The sequence below is a fragment of the Pygocentrus nattereri genome, chromosome 4 (assembly GCF_015220715.1).
Source record: "Pygocentrus nattereri isolate fPygNat1 chromosome 4, fPygNat1.pri, whole genome shotgun sequence".
NCBI classification, from domain to species: Eukaryota; Metazoa; Chordata; class Actinopteri; order Characiformes; family Serrasalmidae; genus Pygocentrus; species Pygocentrus nattereri.
This window is the reverse complement of record NC_051214.1, coordinates 38,010,697-38,034,180: the sequence shown is the minus strand read 5'-3', so window position 1 is coordinate 38,034,180 and position 23,484 is coordinate 38,010,697. Positions and strand designations below refer to the sequence as shown.

Below are 23,484 nucleotides of genomic sequence, written 5' to 3'. Positions count from 1 at the left end.
CTATGAGGCTAAGAACACTTATCTGTGTGCATCATGGAAACTGCATGTCTGAATGATCAACAATTTTCTCAAACCACATTATGTTGTAAAGTTATTTGAAAAAGATTTCTTATCAGGTTTCTAACCCAAGGTTTTTCACATGAAATCAACCTGAACTTGCCAAACTTTTGTCTTAACTTGAACTAGCCCATCGTCACTTAAAGCGCTGAATAAAACATAAAATTTTTAATGATAGTAGCCTTAAGTACATCACAGATAAGCTGAAAAAATGAATGAACAAAACAGTCAGCTGTCCAAAATTTCCTTTAAATTCAGTGATAAGTGGTTTAAACATTTAGCAATCCTTTTAAACAACAGATTGTTGAGCCAGGACAAACATAATACACTCTTCTCATGCTGTGTGTTGCTAGTATAATGAGACGCTAGCCATCACCTCTCTATTACTAAGACCCATTCTATACAGAGAACATACTACATTGAACATATAAACTATATTTACATTTATTAAACTTATTACAATTCATGTAAATAATCCAGTTTTTAATTTTCATTTGATCTAATTCTCTATTATTGTAAGAATAACTCAGCTCATTAAAATGTTTTAAGATGAAGATGGGCTGTGAGAACTTAAATGTGAAATCTAAACTCGACTCAAGGCTGACACATTTCAGAAATTATGTGTAAGACCTGACTGTAGCTTCTGACACTGCATAAAAGCCTACAACTGAGTTAAGAGGTCACTTTCTATTATTTCTTGGAAGATGAGATGGTAGCTAAGTTGGCCTATACAAAATATTAAACTCAGACAAGCAGGGTTAAAAAGTGATGTAACAAGATTTCTAGAAGTAACATTTTGGGCTAACTGTTTAGATAACTTAATGAATTCTCTGGATGATCTAAAATGTTGTGATTTTTGTGTCTTTTCTAAAATCAGTCCTTCTTCTAACTGTGTGTTATAGAAACCTTCAGGGTGGGAGACCGGGTCAGAGTGAAAACCTCTGTTAGTTCTCCAAAGTATGGATGGGGAGACGCCTCTCGCAGGAGTGTTGGTGTAGTTACAGGCAAGAACATTTACAGTCATTTATACAGCTGGAAAAGTAACCGACTTAAAGCTCATCATTAAGTTATAATATCAATTACATTAAATGTGGAAAAACTGTACATGGTCAATAATATTTTTTTCTCCATCTTCAGCACTGATTGTGTAATAACTGTATTTGGTAATCACTATCACTAAATTTGTATCAACTCTATATAGTAAATGTTTTTTCTGCCTTCTGTAGGTGTTAATGGTGAAAGTATGACTGTAGATTTTCCTGAACATAAATCTTGGAAGGCTGCAGTTTCTGAAATGGAACTGGCTCCCAGTTCTGATTCAGGTAGGACTGACTAGTATATCAGCATGGCTAATTTTCATAATTAACTGTATGTTATACAGTGTCAGAAACAAAAGAAACAAGTATATATTTAACAGCACTTAATAAACCTTTAGGGATTGAAGACACAAACTGATCCGGTTTTGAAAACAAAATTGTTTGCCATTGTTCTGTTTTACAAGTTTTCAGCGGTTCAACCATATGGGTCCTTCATTACTGTATTTTTGAGTCTGCTGTTGTAACATGTTAAGAATATGACTTCTTGTTTATGTGACCACAATGAGGATGTCCTTTTCTTCTTTGGCTCGGTACACACAACATCCATTATTTCCATAAACACTCTGAAAGGTGGACTCATCAGACCACTATACGAAATGTAAAAAAAAGATTCAAAATGCAAAGATGTGAAAAGGATGTGGTCATCTCTCTACAGTTGAAAATATTAACAACCATAAACAATACAAAATTAGTTACGCCAGGTTGTCAGCAGCTCACACTAAGTTCAAACATTGGCTAAACATAGGCACCGGTAAGCAGTTCATGCCATATTAGCTACCGAGATCTAATCCAGTACAGACTCACCTTTATATTACTACTTCCCCCTGGTAAACTGATTTAGACATAAAAATATCCTAATGGTTCTTTTAATGCTGGAAGCATTTTCTGATAAGGACATTTAGACTATCAAACTATCCTATCTATAGTTTTAACACAAAGCTGAAGTTCTTTTCTATCCGGCAGCTTCTTATTTGAATTTTCCCTTTCCACCTTAAATAGTGTAGCAGTTATTATTCTTATTCCTGAGGCGCCAAGACATAACCATTTAAGGTGGAACGGGAAAATTGTAACAAGAAGCTGGTAGATAAGAAGCTGACTTCAGCTTTGTAGTTTTAATGCTGGTAGTGTTTTTCAGGTGATGTAAGTTGTGGAAAAATATCCTACTTAGAGTTTTTTTGTACAGAACAACCAATAAATCTGTCCTACTGTGGGACATATTGAAAAGGTAGCACAATTTGCCACAACACTAGGAGGCTACACTTAAGATGTAAGTGCAGCAGCCACTTGGCTAAAGCAAGCACGCAGCACTCCTTCTGATTTACAGAATGTTTAAATGTGTTTGAAGTTTTTAACTGACTTTTTTTAGCTATGAGGCTAAGAACACTTATCTGTGTGCATCATGGAAACTGCATGCCTGAATGATCAACAATTTTCTCAAACCACATTATGTTGTAAAGTTATTTGAAAAAGATTTCTTATCAGGTTTCTAACCCAAGGGTTTTAACAAGAAATCAACCTGAACTTGCCAAACTTTTGTCTTAACTTGAACTAGCCCATCGTCACTTAAAGCGCTGAATAAAACATAAAATTTTTAATGATAGTAGCCTTAAGTACATCACAGATAAGCTGAAAAAATGAATGAACATAACAGTCAGCTGTCCAAAATTTCCTTTAAATTCAGTGATAAGTGGTTTAAACATTTAGCAATCCTTTTAAACAACAGATTGTTGAGCCAGGACAAACATAATACACTCTTCTCATGCTGTGTGTTGCTAGTATAATGAGACGCTAGCCATCACCTCTCTATTACTAAGACCCATTCTATACAGAGAACATACTACATTGAACATATAAACTATATTTACATTTATTAAACTTATTACAATTCATGTAAATAATCCAGTTTTTAATTTTCATTTGATCTAATTCTCTATTATTGTAAGAATAACTCAGCTCATTAAAATGTTTTAAGATGAAGATGGGCTGTGAGAACTTAAATGTGAAATCTAAACTCGACTCAAGGCTGACACATTTCAGAAATTATGTGTAAGACCTGACTGTAGCTTCTGACACTGCATAAAAGCCTACAACTGAGTTAAGAGGTCACTTTCTATTATTTCTTGGAAGATGAGATGGTAGCTAAGTTGGCCTATACAAAATATTAAACTCAGACAAGCAGGGTTAAAAAGTGATGTAACAACATTTCTAGAAGTAACATTTTGGGCTAACTGTTTAGATAACTTAATGAATTCTCTGGATGATCTAAAATATTGTGATTTTTGTGTCTTTTCTAAAATCAGTCCTTCTTCTAACTGTGTGTTATAGAAACCTTCAGGGTTGGAGACCGGGTCAGAGTGAAAACCTCTGTTAGTTCACCTAAATATGGATGGGGAACTGCCACTCGTAGGAGTGTTGGTGTAGTTACAGGCAAGAACATTTACAATCATTTATACAGCTGGAAAAGTAACCGACTTAAAGCTCATCATTAAGTTATAATATCAATTACATTAAATGTGGAAAAACTGTACATGGTCAATAATATTTTTTTCTCCATCTTCAGCACTGATTGTGTAATAACTGTATTTGGTAATCACTATCACTAAATTTGTATCAACTCTATATAGTAAATGTTTTTTCTGCCTTCTGTAGGTGTTAATGGTGAAAGTATGACTGTAGATTTTCCTGAACATAAATCTTGGAAGGCTGCAGTTTCTGAAATGGAACTGGCTCCCAGTTCTGATTCAGGTAGGACTGACTAGTATATCAGCATGGCTAATTTTCATAATTAACTGTATGTTATACAGTGTCAGAAACAAAAGAAACAAGTATATATTTAACAGCACTTAATAAACCTTTAGGGATTGAAGACACAAACTGATCCGGTTTTGAAAACAAAATTGTTTGCCATTGTTCTGTTTTACAAGTTTTCAGCGGTTCAACCATATGGGTCCTTCATTACTGTATTTTTGAGTCTGCTGTTGTAACATGTTAAGAATATGACTTCTTGTTTATGTGACCACAATGAGGATGTCCTTTTCTTCTTTGGCTCGGTACACACAACATCCATTATTTCCATAAACACTCTGAAAGGTGGACTCATCAGACCACTATACGAAATGTAAAAAAAAGATTAAAAATGCAAAGATGTGAAAAGGATGTGGTCATCTCTCTACAGTTGAAAATATTAACAACCATAAACAATACAAAATTAGTTACGCCAGGTTGTCAGCAGCTCACACTAAGTTCAAACATTGGCTAAACATAGGCACCGGTAAACAGTTCATGCCATATTAGCTACCGAGATCTAATCCAGTACAGACTCACCTTTATATTACTACTTCCCCCTGGTAAACTGATTTAGACATAAAAATATCCTAATGGTTCTTTTAATGCTGGAAGCATTTTCTGATAAGGACATTTAGACTATCAAACTATCCTATCTATAGTTTTAACACAAAGCTGAAGTTCTTTTCTATCCGGCAGCTTCTTATTTGAATTTTCCCTTTCCACCTTAAATAGTGTAGCAGTTATTATTCTTATTCCTGAGGCGCCAAGACATAACCATTTAAGGTGGAACGGGAAAATTGTAACAAGAAGCTGGTAGATAAGAAGCTGACTTCAGCTTTGTAGTTTTAATGCTGGTAGTGTTTTTCAGGTGATGTAAGTTGTGGAAAAATATCCTACTTAGAGTTTTTTTGTACAGAACAACCAATAAATCTGTCCTACTGTGGGACATATTGAAAAGGTAGCACAATTTGCCACAACACTAGGAGGCTACACTTAAGATGTAAGTGCAGCAGCCACTTGGCTAAAGCAAGCACGCAGCACTCCTTCTGATTTACAGAATGTTTAAATGTGTTTGAAGTTTTTAACTGACTTTTTTTAGCTATGAGGCTAAGAACACTTATCTGTGTGCATCATGGAAACTGCATGCCTGAATGATCAACAATTTTCTCAAACCACATTATGTTGTAAAGTTATTTGAAAAAGATTTCTTATCAGGTTTCTAACCCAAGGTTTTTCACATGAAATCAACCTGAACTTGCCAAACTTTTGTCTTAACTTGAACTAGCCCATCGCCACTTAAAGCGCTGAATAAAACATCACATTTTAATGATAGTAGCCTTAAGGACACCACAGATAAGCTGAAAAAATGAATGAACAAAACAGTCAGCTGTCCAAAATTTCCTTTAAATTCAGTGATAAGTGGTTTAAACATTTAGCAATCCTTTTAAACAACAGATTGTTGAGCCAGGACAAACATAATACACTCTTCTCATGCTGTGTGTTGCTAGTATAATGAGATGCTAGCCATCACCTCTCTATTACTAAGACCCATTCTATACAGAGAACATACTACATTGAACATATAAACTATATTTACATTTATTAAACTTATTACAATTCATGTAAATAATCCAGTTTTTAATTTTCATTTGATCTAATTCTCTATTATTATAAGAATAACTCAGCTCATTAAAAATGTTTTAAAATGATGAATGGAGAACAGAAGAATAAAGTAAGGAGGAAAGCTAAAGCTGGGTAAATACAGTATAACATCTTGTAAACGGGGAAGATGGGCTGTGAGAACTCAAATGTGAAATCTAAACTCGACTCAAGGCTGACACATTTCAGAAATTATGTGTAAGACCTGACTGTAGCTTCTGACACTGTATAAAAGCCTACAACTGAGTTAAGAGGTCACTTTCTATTATTTCTTGGAAGATGAGATGATGGTAGCTAAGTTGGCCTATACAAAATATTAAACTCAGACAAGCAGGGTTAAAAAGTGATGTAACAACATTTCTAGAAGTAACATTTTGGGCTAACTGTTTAGATAACTTAATGAATTCTCTGGATGATCTAAAATATTGTGATTTTTGTGTCTTTTCTAAAATCAGTCCTTCTTCTAACTGTGTGTTATAGAAACCTTCAGGGTTGGAGACCGGGTCAGAGTGAAAACCTCTGTTAGTTCACCTAAATATGGATGGGGAACTGCCACTCGTAGGAGTGTTGGTGTCGTTAAAGGCAAGACAATTTACAATCATTTACACAACTGGAAAAGTAACTGACTCAAAGCTCTTCATTAAGTAATAATATCAATTACATTTATTGTGGAAAAACTGTATATGGTCAATAATGATTTTCTCTCCTTCTGCAGTTATTAGTGGTGAAAGGATGACTGTGGATTTTCCTGGACATAGATCTTGGAAGGCTGCAGTTTCTGAAATGGAACTGGCTCCCAGTGCTGACTCAAGTAAGACTTACTATAATGGTTGCACCATAATAATGAATTGACTGGTTATAGTAGATTATTGGTTAGAAATGCAATTTTTTTTTAATCAGTTATCCTATTACCCTGAATATAGACAGTCAACATCCTTTGCATGAACTGTAGTAGCAGCAGATGTCATGGAGACTAAATCTTGTCCAGAATTTTGTCAATTTTTATAGTTAACTGAATGTAATACAGTATCAGAAAGAACACAAGCAAGTTTTTGGAGAATTGCTAAAGAGCTCAACATAAAAAGAAAAAAGTTAAGTGTGTGGATCTTGGCTGATCTTGTTTTGTGCACTGGGGCACAGTCATGCTAGAACAGAAAAGGGCCTTCCCCAAACTGCTGCCTCAAAGCTGGAAGCATATGATTGCCTAAAAAGTATTTGCATGCTGTAGAATTAACATCACCTTTTATCTGAACTAAGTGGCTGAGGCAAAACCTTGAAAACAGCCCCAGACCATTATCTTCCCTCCACCAAACTTAACAGTTAGCACTATTACCACTGACTTGTGGCATCATATGACAATGCTGTCTTTAAAGTCACTGAGCTCTTCTATCACCGACCTATTCTACTGTCAACATTTGTCTTTGGATACTGCAAGAAATGTGAACTCAAAAGATTAAGAAGGGTGTCCACATACTTTAGGCTGTATGGTGTAAGTAACATTAGACTGCTTGAACAAGAAATGAACTCATGTTTATCTGAAATATTATAATATTTATTTCCTTTATAAAATCTGTATTTTCTTCTATTCATGTTATAGGAAACTTCAGGATTGGAGACGAGGTCAGGGTTAAAGCTTCTGTTAGTTCTCCAAAATACATGTGGGGAAGTGTATCTAACAAAAGTGTTGGTGTGGTTACAGGCAAGAACATTTACAATCATTGATACAGTCATTTATATAGGTATTTACCCTGTGACTCACAGATCTTCATTAAGTAACCATGTTAATTGCACTACATCTGTATGTCAGCTCTGTGTAGTATTTAATGTAGTGTATATAGTTTTTAGTATGTCCTTTTTTCTCTATCTTCAGCTATTAGTGGTGAAAGTATTACTGTAGATTTTCCTGAACACAAATCTTGGAAAGCCGCAGCTTCTGAAATGGAACTGGCTCCGAGTTTTGACTCAGGTAAGGCTGACTATTATGGTGACACCTAGTGTTTTTTTCTTTGTTAATTCCTTAAACTGTTTCATGAATCTCAGACTAAATGTGGGTTTCTGATTCATTCTCACCTTGGAATACATCAGGGGTCTACTGACCTTTTTACTCCCAGGATTGAAGGAACTATATTATGTTGACACTATGAAAATGAACAAAATAGTTATAACATTACTGGACTTCAGGCAGATGTTAAAGGCATGATCTGTCCAAAAAATAAAATTGACAAAATTATCCTTTAAATGAATCTTTTTAAGCAAAATAATAATTTAAAAAATCATATGTAACATGCTTTAACTGATTCAAATGTAAGAAATGAATAACATGAATAACGCTTAAAAAAATCAGAGCCTGAGTCCCTCTCAGTTGCTGAGTGTTCTGGTCAGCTTTTATCTTCGTGACCCAAGCAGCTCCATCACATCAACTGTTGAGCTACTGCTAGGAAACAATCTATCTTTCCTCCACTATGACCTGAGCTACACCAAGCTTGACTCTCTGTCTCTAATATTAACCCCTTTTAAGCGACTTTTTAATGCCTCAGATAGGGATGCATGGATACCATTTTATTCAGACTGAGTATGAGTACTTGTTTTTTCAGTACTTGCTGATACAGGGTCTGATACCATAATGGATTACCTGCTTAGAATTAAGTTGTTCTAAGTGTAAATGACTGCAGTGTAACATAACAGTTACATAATGGAAATCTAGCTGATTTTAAATGACGTGCATTAGCTAGCTATACTACATTAGTTACCTTGGATTAAGTCATGTTGCAGTGAAGAAGTGCAGCTTTTGTTCCATGTCAGAAAAGCACTTCTGTACAGCTGTAAGTAAAGTTTTCCTCGCAATTATGTTCTCACGCTCCTCATCTGCCTCTTTTAACAACAGCTTTTGTAAATTAGTGACAGTAGGAATCACATCTGAGGCTAAAGAATCTGAGGAGCACACTTGTGGAGTGTTATGTCTTGTTGAAGTCTTTGGCTGATCAAGCTGTAGTTTTAGTTTACCTTTGAATAGACCATTGTGCATGGATCTATGATTTAAATGCTCACACTGTTCTATGAAATTCTAGTCGGTCAAACAGAGTAAAGTTGTTATATACAGATTTTGTGCTTTACTAAACTATTCACTGTGTATCAATCAGTGAAGTTTGCTGATATAAGTCTAATAACTAATGCATACTTATAATCACCTGTTAGCATCATGCAAGTTGCATGCCTGCATGATTGCTTGGCTTAAACCATATTGTTGGTAATTTCATGTATACTTGCTATTCTATGAAAATACCATAAAAAGCTTAAAAATGGACAAGAGTACATTGCAAAAATGGTAATAACAGCAATCTTCAGGCATGAATCTGGGATGTAATGAAGGAAAGGAGAAAATGACGTAAATGTTGTTTAAAAAAAACAAACAATAGATTAAACTATAGGCTTTATGTCATATTGAAATGAGATCAGATGAGACCGGTTGCAGATTAGTATGCATTTATCTTTTTCAGATCATGGTGCTGTAACCCAATGTCAAATTCATTTCATTTGTCTCTCTGCCTTTCATTCATATATTTTGTTTTTATGAAGCTCAAAAGTTAGCTTATACTTTGTTAAATACTTCTTACCTGCATCTGTTACAAACATTTATTGTATACATTCAGTGAAAACACTGCCTGATACCATGAACATATTAATGTTTAGACCTTTTGACTTCAGAAAAAACATGAAATTATATTTTTTGACCTGGTAATTTCCACTGATGGTTTACAATGTACCTGCTAGCTTATATTAAAAATATTATTGGTTTACCAAATTACTACTACTGTAATAAAAACACTTACTTGTTGATGCTCTCATTGCTTTTTGATTATTTCATTGTCTGAGCTTTTTTCTCATTTATGTATGTATTCCACATTGTGAGGAATATTTCTCAGTAACTACATGGGAAATATACAAAGTGATTCAATTATTCTTAAGTTATAAGAGTGAAGAATGGAAGTCTGGACCTGACAACTAATCCATTAATTTATTTATCAATTTTGGTGTCTTCAGAAGGTGCATCTGTTAATTCTCTTAAGAGCAGTTTATAGTGGTTCAGGTGGCCTTTACAACAAATGGCACAGACAAGCAGGGATAAAAGCCCTCTAAGACAATTATAATAAATATCATTCTGGAATAACTGCTTAGATAACAAAATGTATTCTTCTGATAATTAGAAATATTGTGATGTTAGTTTATATACTGAAATCAGTACTTGCTCTAACCATAGGAAACTTCAGGGATGGAGACCGAGTCAGGGTGAAAGCCTCTGTTAGTACTCCAAAATACAGATGGGGAGATGCCTCACACAGGAGTGTTGGAGTGGTTACAGGCAAGAACATTTACAATCATGTACCTAACTGGAAAAATGTAACTGTGACTCAAAGCTCATTATGTCTTTACATGAATTTCATTAAATGTGTGACAACTACACAAGGTAAATACTTTTTTCTCCATCTTCAGCTGTTAATGGTGAAATAATTACTGTAGATTTTCCTGAGCATAAATCTTGGAAATCCACAGTTTTTGAAATGGAACTGGCTCCCAGCACGGACTCAGGTGAGTTTCATGTTGACAGTTATCATGACAGCATAACAATGAAAATACTCATTATAGGATTTTTAAGCTTCAGTCAGATACCTTGAATACTCAAGTTCAGATTTTAGGCATTGCAGTTTGGCAGTGAAAGCTCAGGTTTCTTCCCACAGCCCAAAGGAATGAAGTCAGGCTGAGTGGAGATGGTGTTGATGTTAAAGGTGTGAAAAAGTGTGTGAGTGTATAGGTTAAGTCAAAGCAGGAGGAATTATTAAACTGCCCAAATGAAAACTAGGAGTGGGACTATCATCTTTCATCATATTTCACATGATGAAAGATGAAATACAATAACAACTAATGTATCTACCTTATGGTCTCACCAAACAGTATCTCAGAACAAAGCACCATGCCAACACTGGAGAGGAAAACAGAAAAGCATTGATTGCATTCAAGATTGTTCTTGTTTAAAAATCCACCTTTTGACAGGCTACCACTTATAAGATTTAGGCACTGAAATCCCTGTAACATCTGATCCTCAATACTTATTAGTTCTTGTACCAGATGGAAGATGTTTGGGATGATACCAGAATCATCACTCCCAGATGCTCATTATTTGATAATAGGACATAAAGTTCATATCATGCAGCTGGTGTTTCTTACAACTTTGAAAATCATGCAAATGTTTTACATGTAATTAGAGTTGAAATGTAGCACGTTTTATACATTTCACACATAATTTAAGAAAAGAATGAATTACGTCTTTCAAATGAATGATCAAACTAATAATCTCATCAGTGGCCTCTCTGCTCTGGGAGCAGCAGTGGAGAGAAAAAGAGTTTTTCATGAAACCTACTAACAGAATAATTACATAAAGGAAAGTTAATTAAATAATGAATTAAGTAACAAAAAAGTGAAGTTAAAAAAACCTAATTACACATTTGTACAACATGATATTATTATTACAGAAACAACATGATGTGTATCTTTCAAGAAGCTGTTGCTATAAAAGAAAATAAGAATGTTTGCAAATCAAAAAGAAGCTGCTGGCATTCCTAGAAAAACAGACTGACCAAACCAGATCTTACTTATAATTAAATCTGTTAGGGACAACCGGGATCGAGAGAAGCAATAAATGCAACCGGCTTTTAAGACTGAACTTGTAGATGTGGAAAAAATATCCCTGCAGAATTCGTTGAAACACTTAAAGCAAGTTTTCTGAAAAGAATGGCAGCTGTAATATTATATTGCAAATCAATACAATAACTGTGCATTTAAAAAATGATAATAATATTTTAAATATTTGATATTTCTTTCCCTAATGGAATCTGTATGTCCTCTACCAATATTATAGGACACTTCAGGGTTGGAGACCGGGTCAGGGTGAAAGCCTCTGTTACTACTCCAAAATACAAGTGGGGAGATGCCTCTCACAGCAGTGTTGGTGTGGTTACAGGCAAGACCATTTACAGTCATTTACACTATTGGAAAATGTAACTGTGACATACAGTTTTTTTTTATATTATATACTCATATTAATTACACTATATCTATAAGCAGTACTTTATTTTTGTTTGTTTGTTTGCTTGCTTGTTTGCTTTCTGCAGCTATTAATGGTGAAAGTATGACTGTAGATTTTCCTGAGCATAAGTCTTGGATGGCCACTGTTTCTGAAATGGAACTGGCTCCCAGTGCTGACTTAGGTAAGACTGACGTTTAAAGGATGATTAATGGACATGCAAGTCAGATAAGACCGATTGTTATGATGACTACTTGATAATGATAGAATCATTATGGGATTATTGAATGTCCATCACAGTTATCTTTAAGCAGTCACTTCCATCATTTATCAATTATTTTTGTCATTCATTTTGTCATATTTATTTTTTCCCAAAAGATAAGATTATGGTGGTTAAGGTGACCTTTATAACAAATTATACAACGACAAGCCAGGCTAAAAGCCAAGTCATCAGTTAGATTTTACAAAATTGATTTCTTGTAATGATCTGAAATATTGTGATAATTATGTCTTTACTGAAGTCAGTGCTTCTTTTAACCATGTTATAGAAAACTTCAGGGTTGGAGACCGGGTCAGAGTGAAAGCCTCTATAAGTTCTCCTAAATACGGATGGGGAAGTGCCTCTCACGGAAGCATTGGTGTGGTTACAGGCAAGAACATTTACAGTTGTTTATAGTAATTTATACAACTGTAAAACTTTGACTGTGTTCTTCATTGAGTAATTACAGTGGCCAGTTTGTGTAGTAAATTGTGTCGTCTGTCTGCCTCTGCAGCTATTAATGGTGACAGTATGACTGTAAATTATCCGGAACATAAAAATTGGAAGGCCGCAGTTTCTGAAATGGAACTGGCTCCCAGTGCTGACTTAGGTAAGACTGACTATAATAGTAACATCATGATAATAAATGGATTGGGCATCATATCACTGTGGACTTTTTTTATGTCTTTACTGAATTCAATACTTCTTCTAACCATGCTACAGGAAACTTCAGGGTTGGAGACCGGGTCAGGGTGAAAGCCTCTGTTAGTTCTCCAAAATATGATTGGGGACATGCCTCTCATGGCAGTGTTGGTGTTGTTACAGGTAAGAACAATTAACATTTATTTAAATCATTCATATTTTTGGAAAAATGTAACTGTAGTTCAAAGCTCTTTATAAAGTAATCATCTCCATTGCAAATATGTAAGTTAAGTATTTATTTATAAAGCAAATTTAAGCCCAAAGTGCTGTACAAAGGGGATACGTTTAAAGTGCATATAAAAGACAACATAAGGAATATAACAATAAAAATATCCAGTAAAATCAATTCACAGAATCAAAGGCTAACCTATAAAAAACAGGTAATCTAGACTTTAATCTAGACTTAAATGCATCAGTAGACGGAGCAGACCTAATATCCAGATAGACTGTTCCACAGAATGTGGCACAGATAGTAACAACTGATCTGATGATGTCAATGACCTGGTGAAAGAATATGGTTGGAGCAGATCCCTTAATTAAGATGGTAGATCCATTTAGTGACTTAAAAACAAATAAAAGAACTTTGAATTGGATCATGTAGTTTACAGGAAGCCAGTGTAGGGATGCCAAGACGGGCGTCATGTGGTTCCTCTTTTTGTCCCAGTGAGAAGGCAAGTTGCTGCATTTTGGACTGACTGTAAACAAGCTGAAGATTTACACCCCGGTACAGGCTGATGTTATAGTCTAAGTGAGATGATATGAGAGCATGCATAACCTTCTCCAGGCCTTAAAATTTACATAGTCAATTTGTTTATGAAACTTCAGGTCAGGGTCAAATATTACCCCAAAGTTCTTTACATGCGGTTTCACATATTCCACTAGTCCACCGTTTATTCATAAAAAGACTGGTAGGTGGAGGGACACTTCAGTTTTATCTTTATTTAGTTGGAGAAAACTGCCTTCCAACCAACCCTTAATCTCAATTCATTCATTCAGTCACTTGAGTAAACACGGGTCTTTAGGCCACAAGGGGAGATACAGCTGTGCTATCGGCATAACAATGGAGTTGAATATCATGCATGTATAATGAAAATAGCAACAGTTCTAAAATGCATTGTTGAGGAACTCCACAACTAATGGTAGATGTAGAGGAGTAAATTACCAACATGTACTGTAAAAGTCTTATCACAAAGATAGGACTTAAACCAATTCAGCAGTGTCCCCCTGAGGCCTACCATGTGCTCGAAATGCTGAATGAGTAAGTTGTGGTCCACAGTTTCAAAAGCAGCTGTCAGGTCCAGTAAAGCCAGAATAGCACACTTCTGTATCAACAGCAAACAGCAGGTCATTGGTCACCTTTAAGAGTGCTGACTCAGTACTGTGGAATGGTTTAAAACCAGACTGAAAACGATCAAAAAAGTCATTTTTAGTCATATGGACCCATGGATGTGAAAGCATAACTTTCTCCTGTACCATAGTGAGAAATGGTAGTTTTAAAATTAGACAAAAATGAGTAATGAAAATTGAGTATAACAGGTAAGATTGTGCTTTTAAAGTAAAAGTATGCTAGAAACAAGCAGGAACAGTGCCAGAAGATATGTTTTTATTATGAGTAACACACTGGGATCTACTATGTCAAACATTTCTTCCAAGAGAGGAGTGGGGATAATATCATCGGGAGAGGCTGTAGGTTTCATGTGAAAAACCACTGATCTCAAAAATGAAGGAGAGATGGACTCAAAGAGACTAAAACAGTCTGAAAGAGACATGGGCTCAAAGACACTAAAACTGTCAGTGCATCCCAAATCTAGAGGGAGTCATTGGCAGAGTGTGTCAACTTGACTTTGATTTTCTTAATTTTGCCAATAAAAATCTTTGTAAATCCTCACAATTTCTAGAGGACAGAGCAGAATTGATAGTAGTAAACAACTCTGGATTCATTGCAGTGTCTAGATATAAGCAAAATCACTTCCTCTGGCCTTTGTAGCTGCATTTTGGAAGGCAGACAGGCAGTCCTTTATTCATATCAATTACACTAAATAACAAGTCACATATATGTAAACAATGTTTTTTTTTCTCCATCTTCAGCTGTTAGTGGTGAAAGTATGACTGTAGATTTTCCTGAACATAAATCTTGGAAGGCTGCAGTTTCTGAAATGGAACTGGCTCCCAATACAGACTCAGGTAAGACTGACCATTATGGTCACACCATAATAATGAATGGACTGATTATAGCAGTACTGATTAGCTGAAATGTAATATTTGTATCTTTACTAAATTCAGTACTTGCTCTAACCATGTTATAGGAAACTTCAGGGTGAAAGCTTCTGTTACTTCTCCAAAAGATGACTGGGGACGTGCCTCTCACAGGCAGATAACCACATGTTGTGCAGTGTCAGAAACCACACAAAAAATAATAGTTGAGATTAATTAACAACTGAACTTGATCTGAGGCAAGAGGCAAATGTATTACGTTATAGGCATGCAGTTTGCACAAGCTATTAGCATTCAGTAAACTAAAAGCTATAGCAAAGGTTAACCCCTTAAACTCATTTTAATGTCCACATCTTAAGGCTTTTTATTCAGTAACTACATGGAAAATTGTACAAAGCATTTGAGTCATTAAGTCAGTTATAAATGGAAGTCTGCACTCACTGAAAGGTCTGTGAAGTTGAGGGGTCAAAGCCTTAATTTATCTGTTTTGGTGTCTTCAGAAGGTGTGTCTTAATTAATGTAAGATCATTTCTATGTTGTTTCAGGTGGTCTTTAAAACTATTAAGCAGTGATAAGCAGGTCTAAATTCCATATAAAGAATTTTGCTAGGTATTTGTTTTCTCTCTCCATGTTATAGGAAACTTCAGGATTGGTGACCGAGTCAGAGTGAAGGCCTCTGTTCGTATTCCCAAATACAAGTGGGGAAGTGCGTCTCACAGCAGTGTTGGCGTGGTTACAGGCAAGAACATTTACAATCAATTTATGCAACTGAAAAAAAAAACGTGACTCACTGTTCTTCATGAAGCAGTCATATCAGTTGCACTAAATCTGTATCATCAGCTCTATTTTGTCACAGCTGAACACAATGTAGACCAGGATGCAGTAGGGCTACTTACATCAGATGTGTTTTTTATTAACAAACCCTTTGAGAGGAAAAACCTAAAGCATAGAAGAAATAAAGAAACTAAAAGCAAGAACAAAAAGAGATAGGAAGGAACAATTCCAAAAGCAAGGCAGAATTCTTACAGAGAGAGAAAGGTGGCTTTAACTTTAAAGCCACACCTAGAAAGGTCTAGACCAGAGGTCGCTAAAAGGCGCCCGCCGTCCGAGTCCAGACCCAGACACTGTTTTATGTAGACCTGGGCCTATAACCGATAAACTAAGGAGAATGTTTTAATTTCAACCAGGTGGTCCTATTTTAAGTGATGTAACTTTTCTATCATTTACAGTACTGAGTTAGCTGCCCAGGAAACTCACAGACCAATCACATGCGTTATAAAAATCACATGTGATGCTACTCAGCCAATCAGATCTGTGCATTATGTTGAGCACTGAGACTGGAGTGAATGGTTCATAAACAATGGAGGGACGAGGCAAGGCATAGCAGTTGGAGAAGAAAGTGAGGCAGGTTATTTTACATGGTGTGCTCTAAAAAGAGAAAACTGACAAATATTGTTGAACTATTAATGTACTTTATTTGATTTAATTGTACTTTATTTGATTCGACATTCAGTTGTTGATTACATAAGATGTTTATATAACTACTACTTCAGTATACAGTATATTGTACTGATTCACAAGTTAGACATTATGAGGTTCTGGACCTTTGCCTGAGGAAATTTTCTTTAACTGGACCTTACTGAATTTTAATTAAAGACATCTGCTCTAGACGGACGAGAGTAGTAATGCTTTGGTGCTGCAGTGTGACATATTTGGACCATTTAACCAAACTGGCTCAAATTCAGTCTCAGAGTTAAAAACCCATTTCAGACTTTTAACTGAATTGGACTTCAGAATAAAACATTTTGCTTCATTTTGCTGATCCTATACCTTAATTACATTTATTTTCTTAACATAAATAAAAGAGTATTTCATAACTACCAATACAATAACAAAGTCTCTAAAACTTTGTTTCTAAAAGTTTCTGTGGTGACTGTTTTGATTTTGAGAATTTTAGCTTATTTTGAAGCTCAAAATTAATATCCAGTACATGAGGATCAAACACTGCTTTGAGCACACATAAAATCACATTCTTCATTAAAACTCAAAAAATATATTGCAGAAAATGTTTTGATAGTAACCATTTTAATGTTACACACTGATTTTCAGATTTTGGGGCACATTTACAAAACAGTGGAATTTAACTGTTTACTGTGTAGTCATAAAGGACATGGATGCAGTCTCACTTCCTGTTTAAAAATAAAACTCTCTGTGTTTGGTAGTGACATGACAATATGAGACAGCATTTCTTGACTTTTTTATTTAAAAATTAAACTCATGATAAATCTAAATCTTTCAACTTGATGTACAATACAAGCATTCTTTTCTCAAGTTGAAATGTAGGGGTTTGGCACAGCCACCTCCAAATAGAAAATAGCCTATAAATTATGATTTTGTATATATGTAGCTTTTTACCATCTCAATTAATGCAATGGTTTTAAATAGATCATAACATAATATATGTAAATATTTTAGGTCTGATTTATTATTGTTTTTTTAAGTAGCTTTTTTACTGTGGGACCGCTATTTGAAATAATTTTGTTGAATATAGTAAATATTGTCTTTATTCTCCTTCTGCAGCTATTAATGGTGAAAGTATGATGGTAGATTTTCCTGACCATAGATCTTGGAAGGCAGCAGTTTCTGAAATGGAACTGGCTCCCAGTGAAGACTCAGGTAAGATTGTATATAATGGTGACACCACAATAATGAGTGTACTGGATTATGATATTTTTGAAATTCAGTCAGACAACTACACAATTGTCACCTTACCCTGAATGCAATTGATCAGCTAAGACATTTTGTGTCTGACATTTACTTATTTAATTTTGTACTTTAGCTATAAGGCCAAGAGGCACATTTGTAGCAAGAGTCTTTTCAAAAGGATGACCAGTTTTGACCCAGTGATTTTATAAAAACAAAGGCAGATAACATTATAAGAATAATATTTTCCACTGCTACTATTTTGCTAGCATAGTGTCAGACTTCTTTATTCACCTCTGAAGAAATCTAGCTTACTAAATAAAACACAGCACTCAGCTGTCAAAATATTTAGCTTAAACAAGAAATGATAGTTACTAACAGTAATAACATTAATCATTTTTGATAGCTAACTCATCTTACCATTGCATAGCCCCTTATAATGATCCTCACAGAGCAGTGCTGCTAAACTGTACTAACAAAATAATATTATACCAGTGAGCCACATTTTTAAAAACAGTGTAGCTTTGGGAAAACTGAAAATGATTTTATCCTGTTTTCTTTTCTGTTGATTTCCTTTAAAATATTCAGTTACAGTAATGTAACAGTAATTCACATTAAGCACAATGTATAACAAAGGCATACAATTAAACACTAATAAGAAAACTATGTATGTGCTTTTAAATGTTGTCCTAATGTAGAAATCCAAAGTCAGCTGCTACACCCCTGCTAACAAGCAGCGAAGGTGTTTATGGAACCTGTTAGCATTGTGCAAACTGCATTTGAAATAGACTTGCTTGTGTGGTTTCTGACACGGTGTAACAATCTATGACTACATCTGTATCTATAACAATAGAAAAAATACAATGCATAAACAGTAGCAGCTATGTGGAATCCTGAATTGTGTCTATCCTTTTGTCCATTTCTATAGTTAACAGTATGTCATACAGTGCTTAAGTTAATTTAAAGCAAAAGCAAAGTGTTTGACTATTTGGGAATGTAGTATGCATTAAAGAAGGAAACACCTGATACCAAACATATCTCGCTTTAAGGCCATTCAATGTCCACATCAAGGGCTTATTTATTTATTTATTTATTTTATTTATTCTTGTATCTATTCTTATAAAATACGATAATAGTGGCTCAGGTGATCTTTACAAACAATGACACATAGACAAGCAGGGCTAAAAGAACAATGTTAGAAAATTATTATAAATAACATTTGACTTAGAGAGTGCAAGATGAACACTTCCTCTAACCTCATTATAGAAAACTTCAGGGTCGGGGACCGGGTCAGGGTGAAAGCCTCTGTAAGTTCTCCAAAATACGACTGGGGAAGTGCTTCTCACAGGAGTGTTGGTGTGGTTACAGGCAAGAACATTTACAGTCATTTATACAGTTGGAAAAACATTACTGCAACTGAGTCCTTCATTAATTAATTATATATATTACACTAAATCCATATGATCTCATTGTAATAAATATTGTCTTTGTCTCCTTCTGCAGCTGTTAATGGTGACACTTTGACTGTAGATTTCCCAGAGCATAAATCTTGGAAGGCTGCAGTTTCTGATATGGAACTAGCTCCCAGTACTGACTCAAGTAAGACGGACTATTATGGTTGAACCATGATAATGAATGTGTTTATGTGAATATCTGTGCTGCAAAATACAGTTTACTATATATATTCATATGAAAACATTATCCTGTTCCTGTCTTTAAAGGTCATTAGAAAGCTTTGTTTTCCCATTCTTGGAATTATACATGCAACATACATTTTTAGATCATGTGAAGACCATTGAACAGTTTGGTATTAATAGAAGATGGCACTCCACTGTGAAAATCTTATCATGAATATGATTTTTCTGTTTAATCCAGTGGGCCTGGAAACATCTTGGACACAGAGTCCGACTGAAAGCCTAAATACAACCTCCAAAATATAACTGGGGATCTGTCATTCATGAAACTGTGGGTATGATCAAAGGTAAGTATTATTTTAATCCTTAAAAATGCACTTCTACTTTCAAATACAAAGAATCCGCAGAATGGTGAACTATTGCTATTACAGGATGGTATCTGGTTTCTGTCCTGTTTAACAGTCTATGACTAAATCTGTATCTATGAAAATAGACCAATGACCCACAATGAGAAGCCGCTTAGAGGATGGGTGTGTGTGTTTGTGAATTACTTCACAGTAGAGGTGTGAGAAAAAATCTATTCTTAGATGCATCGTGATGCAGACGTGAACGATTCTGAATTGACTCATGAATGTCAAAAATCGATTCTCTTAATTTGAATTTATACCGTAATGTTGACGGAATATAAAAAGCGGAACTGGGAAGTGGGTAAGTGCAGCGCCCAGACAGTCTCTGGTGGCACATAACTAAAACACTGCTGGATGAGTGAGAAATCCGACCAGCTCTGCATTAAAGCCAGGTTAGGTCAGGAGTCACAACCCAAAAGTTAAGAAGAGACATTTTGTCCTTTCTACAAAAATCAGACCACCTTGGGAGCCACAGCATTTAATGCCCAGTATGTCTCAGTGTGTGCTAATGTCCTAGTCTAGGCTAAAAAATTATGAACGAAAACACAGACCTACTTTGCTCTGCTTTAAACTTTAGCTCAGCTATAGCCGCTTTCCTGCCATCTCCACCAGAAAACCTTTAGAGCAGCTTATTATAAAATGTCTCTCATTGTTCGGCTGTTACAAGGCTGAAGCCGCTTCTTATTCTACAGCTTCTTGTTCAAATTTTTCCATTACACCTTAAATTCTGACTGAGGGGCTGAGAAGCGGCTTCTGCTTCAAAACTTTTTAGTGTTTGACAGTCTCTCGTTGCAGATTTAACATTCCACGAAACAAACTGCGCTGCTTATAAATGCAAATAAGTATCCAAAAAAATCTCTCTGTGCTTTTTCATAGCTGCCAGCCAGGAGAGATGCTGTTGCTAAGTGACCTGCAGTCTTGTTGAGAAACGGGCCTTTTGTGCTATGTTGTGCATGTCCCATCTCGCAGACTAATGCAGTGACAACTGATTCTACAACATGACCAAATCCCAAGTTATAAAATCACTAAAGAAAATGGGCAGGATGGCTGTAATGTGCTGCGTGGGCATCCATTATCACGGGATCTTATTTCACTGTAACAGCGCATTTTATAGCAGATGAGTTGCAGCAGCGTCTCATGTGCTCCAAACAAAATCAGTGAATGAGAGTCTAGCTCTAATAGCCATAGCTCACCCTTGGAAATATCTGAAAAAGGCTGTTTTTGAAGATAAGAATAGCAACAGTTCATAACGAGTCTTATCCTCTCCATCATTACCACTGAAAATACATAACTCCATAATTCAAGATATCACTGAAATGTTAATGTCATATCATATGTTGAGCACTTTGCTAAAGTAATAATTTTAAAATATTTTCATCAAGTTCTGATTACATAAGCACAGTGGAGCAGCTGAATAAATGACACTCCATAGTACCAGTGTTATGCTCCTATAGATCACCTACTTAAAAATATGCTCTTAAAAAGATGGTTCTTCAAGAGTACTTTACTAAAGAACCCTGATTGCATGATTAAAGCATGCGTTTTTTAAATGGTTTTATATATAACCTTTTTGAAAAGGGTTCTAAATAGCACCAAAAAGGGCTTTTATTGTTACAAGTCAAGGAACCCCTTTTTGGTACTTTATAGAACCCTTTTTGCTATGAGTGTAGGCTATTATTCCCTTAAAATCCCAGGCTTATTTCATAGTAAGGCTTATTATTCAGTAGCTACAAGGCAAACTGGCTGAGATATTCTTAGGTTATATAAGTGTATAATGAAACTTTGGGCAAGCCCTGTCCATTTAAGGAGTTAATGCTAAGGATGTTGCACAGCATTTAGACACTGATATGAATGTTGGGAACCTCATAGACCCCCCATTCATCTCTAGAAGCTGGAACACTGTTAGACCTAGAAATACAGTAGGAGTGCTTTATGTGGGCTTTTTTACCCCCTAAAGCAGATTCTGCGACTCTTGGCTCCAGAGCTGCTCCTGTGCTGCCCTATTGTGGCTCCACAGCAGAATTAGATTTTTAGGTTAAAATTAATTAAACTTTTCAACTGTGGAGACATTTCCTGTCAGAGATGTGAGAAAAGTGGCTATAACTAAAGCAGAGCAAAGTAAGTCTTATATTATATTTTTAGCCTGTACTAGTACATTAGCACACACAGACATATTTACACCTAAGATGGTGAAATGGACATGTTGGTAAAATGGACACAAGATGTTGTGGCTCCCAAAGTGAAAGGACAAAATGGCTCTCCCTCCCTAAAGTCTCCTGCAATTTCCTGGGTAGCACAACTGAGGCATTGCTGGATTAGAGCAGCAGCAGTGCCTCTCCAAGGTTTAGCACTCTGCTGTCAGAGTATAATGTAAATTTGGAGATGAAAATGTCAAAATGTCATGGTGGAATAAAGAAGAATGAATAAGAAAAACTGTGGCTGAATTGAGCTCAGCTAAAACTGGCCAAGCGATGGCCTGGTCTTGTTGTTTCATCAAACTAATTTCAAAAAGTGGGAAACACAATACTGAACAATTTCCTTAATACAGTCTCTTTTTAAAATGTTGTTTCTTTTCAGCTGTGAGAGTGATGTTGGACTTCCCTGAGCATTCCCTGGCTGGAATAGGCATCCCTCAGAAATGGATTGTCATAAGAAAAAGAATTTATTATGCTATTCAAAATAATTACAAGTGAATCTTTTGAACTGTGCCTTAACTGTGATCTAAATGGTGTTAGTAAAACCACTGATTAATAAAACCACTGATTAGTAAAACCAGTGATTGCATGCATCACATTGTTTAAGGATGCTAAGCAGTTTATGTAAACACATGCTTGAATGTGAATCAAATGAATTTGAAACTTCTGAGTAAGCTATGTGTGTGTATTAATTTCCATTCATTATTAATAGTTATTTGTATGGAAAATCAACAAAATCAATAAAATGCCTAAAGATGTCTCTTTTGTCAAGTTGAAATATCCTAGTAACAACAGCCTAGTAACATGCTCTTATGAGTATTTGACCAGAGATCTCTATTTAACTGCTTTTTAAAATTGTGAATTATATATCCCTTCAATCAAGAGGTCCCTTTAAGAGTCTCACATAAATCTGTGTTTTTTGTTCATCAAGCTATTCCCCTAATATTGTTCAGAATGACCACATTATGCCATATGAAACTCTCTTAAAGACATAGTATTGGCACTTAATCCCAACTGAGCTGCTTAGCTCTACTTCTGTGTCCCTTTGTGAAATGAACAATGGCAGATAAAATATGTAACAACAACTTTTTTAGGGCACACCAAGTACAGTGTGGTGCCGCAATTTTATTTCAAACCTCCACTTTTACAAGCCATACATTAGTCACTGCAGAGGTGAATTTGTACACAAATTCTATGATTTACTGTTAGAACTGGACAGCAGTTACCATGAATCATAGCAAACTAATATTTTATTCAATAAAAAACATGACCTACAAACCTGTTGCTCCTAAACACAAATAAAGACGGTCAACTTTGAGTCCTCTCAGACTTGTTTTGCTTCAGTGCCTCGTAGCTCCTCTCTCTCTGGACTCTTGACACCCACTCAGTGAAAAAGAGGCATATTAGTAGGCCCAGAGACAACAGCACACAGGTGGAAGTCATGACTAATCAGTCTGCTGTCCCACCAGAACCAGGTCTCCACCCTATAGACAGCACTCAACTACGCCCCCTGCTAATAAAGTACTTTCAGAGTACATGATGCTATTGTAAATATTTATTGTACACAATACAACAGTTCTTTACAGCACTACTGAAAAAAAAAAAACGGCACAGACCACCATGAATTCCATGCTAGCCTAAGCTGGTTTATGCTAGTCTAGTGTTGTAGACATTCAACACAAGGATTTGTG

General features: G+C 35.5%; 1 protein-coding gene across 4 annotated transcripts in view; it reads left to right on the top strand.

Annotated features, from left to right (window-relative positions):
- LOC108411315 overlaps window positions 1–22,552 on the top strand; it is a 49,955-nt gene extending 27,403 nt beyond the window's left edge. For 2 of the 4 annotated variants that reach the window (XM_037537947.1, XM_037537946.1), the window contains 22 exons: window positions 960–1,061; window positions 1,284–1,379; window positions 3,480–3,581; window positions 3,804–3,899; window positions 6,081–6,182; window positions 6,316–6,411; window positions 7,198–7,299; window positions 7,471–7,566; window positions 9,859–9,960; window positions 10,092–10,187; window positions 11,515–11,616; window positions 11,768–11,863; window positions 12,228–12,329; window positions 12,453–12,548; window positions 12,662–12,763; window positions 14,729–14,824; window positions 15,492–15,593; window positions 17,435–17,530; window positions 18,824–18,925; window positions 19,061–19,156; window positions 19,433–19,538; window positions 22,176–22,552. In XM_037537947.1, coding sequence (XP_037393844.1) covers window positions 960–1,061; window positions 1,284–1,379; window positions 3,480–3,581; window positions 3,804–3,899; window positions 6,081–6,182; window positions 6,316–6,411; window positions 7,198–7,299; window positions 7,471–7,566; window positions 9,859–9,960; window positions 10,092–10,187; window positions 11,515–11,616; window positions 11,768–11,863; window positions 12,228–12,329; window positions 12,453–12,548; window positions 12,662–12,763; window positions 14,729–14,824; window positions 15,492–15,593; window positions 17,435–17,530; window positions 18,824–18,925; window positions 19,061–19,156; window positions 19,433–19,497 — 2,045 coding nt within the window. In that variant the 3' untranslated portion in view covers window positions 19,498–19,538; window positions 22,176–22,552. Of the gene's footprint in view, window positions 1–959; window positions 1,062–1,283; window positions 1,380–3,479; window positions 3,582–3,803; window positions 3,900–6,080; window positions 6,183–6,315; window positions 6,412–7,197; window positions 7,300–7,470; window positions 7,567–9,858; window positions 9,961–10,091; window positions 10,188–11,514; window positions 11,617–11,767; window positions 11,864–12,227; window positions 12,330–12,452; window positions 12,549–12,661; window positions 12,764–14,728; window positions 14,825–14,946; window positions 15,111–15,491; window positions 15,594–17,434; window positions 17,531–18,823; window positions 18,926–19,060; window positions 19,157–19,432; window positions 19,539–22,175 lie in introns of those variants that run through there. The other 2 variants (XM_037537948.1, XM_037537949.1) reach the window with 2 other exon arrangements.
- The last annotated feature ends 932 nt before the right edge of the window (window positions 22,553–23,484 follow it).